The 6,001-nt window shown below is 28.6% G+C and overlaps 2 protein-coding genes across 2 annotated transcripts in view; both read right to left on the reverse strand.

Annotated features, from left to right (window-relative positions):
- Window positions 1–939, reverse strand: part of LOC145188107 (uncharacterized) — a 1,461-nt gene extending 522 nt beyond the window's left edge. The window contains exons 1-2 of the mRNA XM_090066025.1: window positions 797–939; window positions 1–716 (exon numbers count right to left, since the gene is read on the reverse strand). The exon at window positions 1–716 is cut by the window's left edge and continues 522 nt beyond it. Of these exons, the coding sequence (XP_089922151.1) occupies window positions 1–716; window positions 797–809 (729 nt within the window). The 5' untranslated portion in view covers window positions 810–939. The remainder of the gene's footprint in view (window positions 717–796) is intronic.
- The window catches only part of LOC145187981 (uncharacterized), a 433,414-nt gene that overhangs the window by 313,411 nt on the left and 114,002 nt on the right, over window positions 1–6,001 (reverse strand). The gene's annotated exons all lie outside the window — the stretch shown is intronic.

The following is a 6,001-nucleotide window of genomic DNA, read 5'->3' on the forward strand; positions in this document are numbered from 1 at the left end:
GAGTTCTGGTACCTTAGAATCGTACTCAAGTAAAAATGTAAGTGATCCCCTTTCTACGGGTTTGAATGAAAGAGAACTTTCCTGGTCATAGCTTACAAGTTGCTCAGTCTTAAGGTTTTCATCATCTTCAATCACAAAGCCATTGTGCAAATAAACTTGTTCTGTTTGTTCCGATGAATCAAAATCGCTTAATCCACCGTACTTTACTATTAAACTGTTTCTCCTACTTTCAGAAGTGCAGCTTCCATCAAAACTAGGGAACGAGCAGGGGCTTTCTATTTGTCGGAGATAAGCAGCTGATGACCTAAGAACATGCTGTTTATGTAGAAATCTCTGGAATGAACGCTCATCAAAACTTTCAGTGCGACTTAAATGCAATCTTTTTTCAAATTTGTTGCTCGAAGGTATTTTGCTACGCGAAGTAGAAGCTGTTATTGTAGATGGTCTTGATCCTAAAGATTTTACGGAATCATCCCCTTGTATAGCTTTTGTAGATGTTATTGGAATAAAGGAAAAGTTATGATTTAATTTATAGGTTGTCTCGTATCCACTTAAAAAGGCTGTTGCTTTTAGATGAGCTTGGCTTTTACATCTCTTTGAGCGGATTCGTTCGTATTTTTGCATATGTAACCAGTTCTTGGTCACGTTGAAAGCAACAACAAAGCATATGATAATGAGTATTAAGCTTAAACACACCAAAATAACCAGTAGCCATACTGAATAATAAAAAAAGAATAAGGATAAGTTTAGCTAAGTTAAACATTTGAACAAAATTTAACTCTTTCGAAATATTTACCTGGAACATTCATTTAAAAGCTAGCTTTCTTTTATCGACGTTTTTTTTTTATTATTTTTTTTTTTTATATCAATTTAACAGTTTAGATTTGAGTTAAAAACATAAATTCCCAAATGGTTTAAATAATCTGTCGAGTTTTATTGTATTATTTAAGCGATAAAAACTCTTTTTATGAGCTTTGAAAAGCAATACAAATTTGCAAAAAAAAAAAAATCATTGAAATCTTAATCAGTACAGAATGTGTTTACAAAAGGCATTAAAACTTAAATAAGGTTCCATGTTGAGTTTATTTTAACATATATATATATATATATATATATATATATATATATATATATATATATATATATATATATATATATAACATATACTAATATATATATATACGCATATGTCATGTATATATACGCATGTCATATATATATATATATATATATATATATATATATATATATATATATATATATATATATGACATATGTTTATATATGTGTGCATATATATCTATAATCTGTATATATACATATACAGATTATAGATATATATACAGATTATAGATATATATGTATGTATGTATGTATGTATGTATGTACGTATGTATGTATGTATGTATGTATGTATGTATGTATGTATGTATGTATGTATGTATGTATGTATGTATGTATGTATGTATGTATGTATGTATGTATGTATGTATGTATGTATGTATGTATGTATGTATGTATGTATGTATGTATGTATGTATGTATGTATGTATGTATGTATGTATGTATGTATGTATGTATGTGTGTATGTATGTATGTATGTATGTAAACGAATGTCACAAATTTACTGATGCTGTTCTATATTTTCTTTTAAAAAATTTGCCTTTTCTTTTTCTACAAGAAACTTTTCTCATAAGTGCAAATAATTTCTGCTATACGAAATTATTTGCACTTATGAGAAAAATTTCTGACATACGAAAAAGCTATTCGTCCAACACAACTTTTTAGCACTTTTTCTTATCTAATTCGTTTCACTACAAGCTTCAATTCGTTAATGAACATCTTCTTCAATCGTATTTTATCACAGTTTGTTTGGTAAACAAAATCTCCCTAAACAAAAGAAGTCCATTGGATTAAAGTCTAAAGAGTACTGAAGCCAATATTTTTGTCGATTACAGCTTGAAAATTATCTGTACGCCCTTTTTGAGGAAGATAATGGTTATGAACGATTGCACCATTTTACTAAAACGTCATCAAAAACGTCACTTGATTTTTTTGAGCTACTGGAAAAAGCTTTTTTGACATAAACTTTGTGGTTAACAGTTCCTTTATCCAACATGACCAATTACATTATTCTTCCAAATACACATCCAACCGCACTATAACTTTTGGAAAAATTTTTGTATTTGCTTTACACCACCTTTTTTATTGGCTTCGAAGAAATTTATAGTCCGGACTTCATCGTTTTATGGATTGTGTTAGCCGTTAATATTGAACATTTTCTCAAACAAAATCGGTAATCTTTATCCTTTACGAAATTGTTTCACACCCAATTTTCAAACTCGATCATTTGAGCCTTTTGACCATCGGTAAGTAAAGGCCCCGTAGAGTAAGATGTAGGTTACATTTTAGAATCTGATAAATTGAATGCATTGATGTTGAAATCTCTCCGCCTAATGATCAGAGGGACAAACCTTTTTCTACAGATTTATATGGGCTTTTTCTTTACGAATGTTCGTTTTTGTGTTTAGGTTACTTTCGAAAAATAAGTTTAATGGACTTCAGTAAATACACTATTTTGTTCAGTGTAGTCATTGCCATTGTAATGCAAAAAAATTCACAATCATAGGGGATAGTGGGGAGAAGTGGGACGCGGGAGAAGTGGGACGCCCCTATAATTTTATTTCGCAGCAGCGCTAAATTACTATTATTTAATGTAAACGTATAGATTTCATGTGCTCTTTTTATTAGACATCGTTTCTCGTCCCTGCGCGCGGTGAAAACCCCTTTTTTTGAAAGTACCCCAAAATTGTACTTTTGCTGACAGCCTTGTAACTCGTGTATGTATTTATTTTAGACAGTTATTGCACTTCTTTTTATTTTATAGGGAAATGCACTTATCATCTAACATTTAGTAATTAAATTTATATTTTAGCTTTAACTGTGTGGCTGTAATTTTAGTTTTATTTTGTCTTCCCTACATAGGGGTGAAGCGGGACAAAGAAAAAAGTCGCTGTCCCACTTCTTTTAGATTTAGAAAGAGAGATCTTTATTAAAGTTAAATTTGATTTGATTCATCATTATTAGGTTAAAAACTGGTTGCAATTTTGTAAACATATTTCAGTGGCGATTTACTATTACGTGGTTATGGCCAAAATATTCTTATGCTGTATCATAAGTAGAGTAACTTTTAATTCATAAATAATTTTAAAAAAGCCTGGAGGAAAAAACTTGATAATGCGTTGTGTTTAAAAATACATAGTTTATAACATTTTCACTTAAAATTAAGTATATAGTAATTTTCTGAAAACTCATAGGACACTACTTAACGGTAATTTATATTTTTCATTCTTGAGCATATTAAAGGTGACACAGGGATAAATATTTTAAACCCAGAGTAGTAAACGACTGCATTGGAGAATTAAGAGATGGGTGCAGAAGACTTAATAGTAAACAGCTTGCCTAAAACTATTCATTATTACATTTATGTGTAATTTTTACAAAAAAATTTGCGATTCTTCTTAATTTAAACAAAATGTCACTTCAAAATGTCAATTCTTAATTTATCCATATTATGCTCTGTGTACTTAGTACACACCAATATTGAGTAAAGAAGTTATTGGCCATCAACATGATTTTCATTTAAAAAATTAAGAGCTTCTTGATGCGTGCACTGGATGTTTTAGTGGTAGCTGTAAAGAGATTCTTTTTTTTAAAAAAAACATTGATGATTTGAAAAAGAGCCTCAGCACAAGCAAGATATCCAGAAGAGTATGATCAAACATAGTATTACTTGGGTAGATCACGGCATTAACAAATTTTGATTGCAACCCGTAATAGAGCGGAACTTATTTCACCACAACATTTTTTCTTTCTCATATTTAATTTCGCAAAAGAGAGTTCATATAACAAAATCAATTGATTAATCGTTTCTGCCAATAAGCAAATAGTTTTTTTTATTAAAGCTAAAACAAAACTAAGAAATTAAGTTGTGAAGATCACACAAAAAGAGGCACATTTTAAAAGTGCTCAAGTTGTTGCCCTTCTCTAATAAATAACCGAATAAAGTTTGTTTTGAGTCAAGTTCAAAGTGAAAAAAAAAAAGGTTTTCTCTTTAAAATGAATCCAAAGGAAAACTTTGAATGAGAAAAAAACAATCGTAGCTTAACTTTTTCTTTTTTTTTTGAACAGCTTTCTGAGGGAAACCAGGCCTCAGCCTTCCTTAATACGACCCTAGACAGTGGTAGGAAAGATTGAGCGTTTGATGACTTTTGTCAAATTTTTTTCTACTCATTATTTAAAAATTCAGTGATAACTACTCATTATTTAAAAATTCAGTGTCAATAATTTTCAAATATTGAAATCAAGATTCAAGATTCATTTTTTTATTTCATAAACTTAAAAAAAAACAACTTTCAATTAAAACTTTAGAGAAAAAGGAAATAATATCTCAAAAATAGGCTAAGCTTTTGACGTCGTCCAAAAAGTTTAAGCAAATTTAAAAGGATTCGGCTAAGCTAGTTAATAAAGTTTATTTCTTGTTTTATAATGAGGTTGATAAAGTTTATTTCAAGGAGATTTACGTTGTTAATAAGTTTTTGTTAAGCTGGTTCCTGTAGAAAAAAAGTCAAAAACTCTAAAAAAAAATTTTTTTTAAGCTTATGTATAATGTTCATGTCACTTAAATGCTTTATCTAACATTTATTTAAAAGTAGAAATTGTTGGAAATTAAAATGACTATAATATTCTTATAAACTTAAAATTGTTTCAAGTATTTTTTGTACCCTTTGCTAGCATGCCTAGAATGTTTTTCAAAGAAACATTGTCTTTCATGACAATTTCATATGGATGCTGTTCATAAATTATACTTTAAATACAACAAATGCCCATTTAAAGGTATCCTCTTTACATCATACTCTGTAAACAAAAGTATTCAAGGTAAATAAAATTTATGCTAATGTTAGTACTGTTTTGACTTAACAATGCGTTTGAGTTGATACAACAAAAAAACATGAATTTAAACGTTTCAAAAAAGAAGTCGTTTAGTCGTTTTTAGTAAAAACGGAAGATCGGCCAAGAAAGGTCTTCTAATTGATAAAAAAGAGGGAAACGATAGTTACATTTCTGGAGGATACTAAATTTTTGTAACATTTTCTTTCTTTCTATTTTTTTTTTTTTTTTTGCGTTTTCTCTAAACAACATCTTTTAAAAAGTTGTTATAGCTTCTAGAATGATTACCGTAAAATGGAGTATACTTGAAATTTTGAAAGCTTTTTCTCAAAACATCTAACTGTTAATATCTACCAAAAAACAATTTTAACTCTTTTTTCGTTTTTAAGTTTTTACTGCAACATTTAATGGAACGTTTACTACGAAATGATATAAAGAAAATTATTTTTTTAATTTCTTTTCTGATTAACATTAGGTTTTAATTCTAGTCAATGTCAGTTTAATGAAAACATCTTTGCAAAGTTTTATCTTGTAGATTTTAGGATATTACTTTTCATACATATCCTAAAAATAGGCTTTAATTAATCAAAAAATACTAAATCAGAAAATTGTAAATGCTAATTAAAACTTTATTTTTCACTTTTAAATTGTTTTCTATTTTCAATATTAAATGCAAAAAAAGAAAAATGTTTTTCAGTGTTGTAAAAGGTTTTGATTTTTTCTACAGGAACCACCTTAAGCAAGTGAATCGATAGAGAAGTTGGGCATTCAAATTTGATTTCTTATTTCGTAGATGTCTCAAATTACTTAAAAGTTTTTTGTTTTCAAGTTTTATTGTTGGTGTCTGTGAAAAAGTTTATCATTATTGATTATGATGCTTACAACAGCTCTTTAATGCAAAATAAGCGACGCAGATGTTCGGGAACAGTGAGAATCTAAATCTAAGAAAAACAGCAAAAATGAACTAATTGACGTCATAAATGAACTAATCTGATGTTTAAATGATAGGACGTGTATTGTGGTTATCATTAGATAAAATAATAAGACAATG

The sequence above is a fragment of the Hydra viridissima genome, unplaced genomic scaffold, assembly GCF_058129835.1.
Source record: "Hydra viridissima isolate aposymbiotic clone 2 unplaced genomic scaffold, HvirCarnegie_v1 scaffold_1, whole genome shotgun sequence".
Taxonomy (NCBI): Eukaryota; Metazoa; Cnidaria; class Hydrozoa; order Anthoathecata; family Hydridae; genus Hydra; species Hydra viridissima.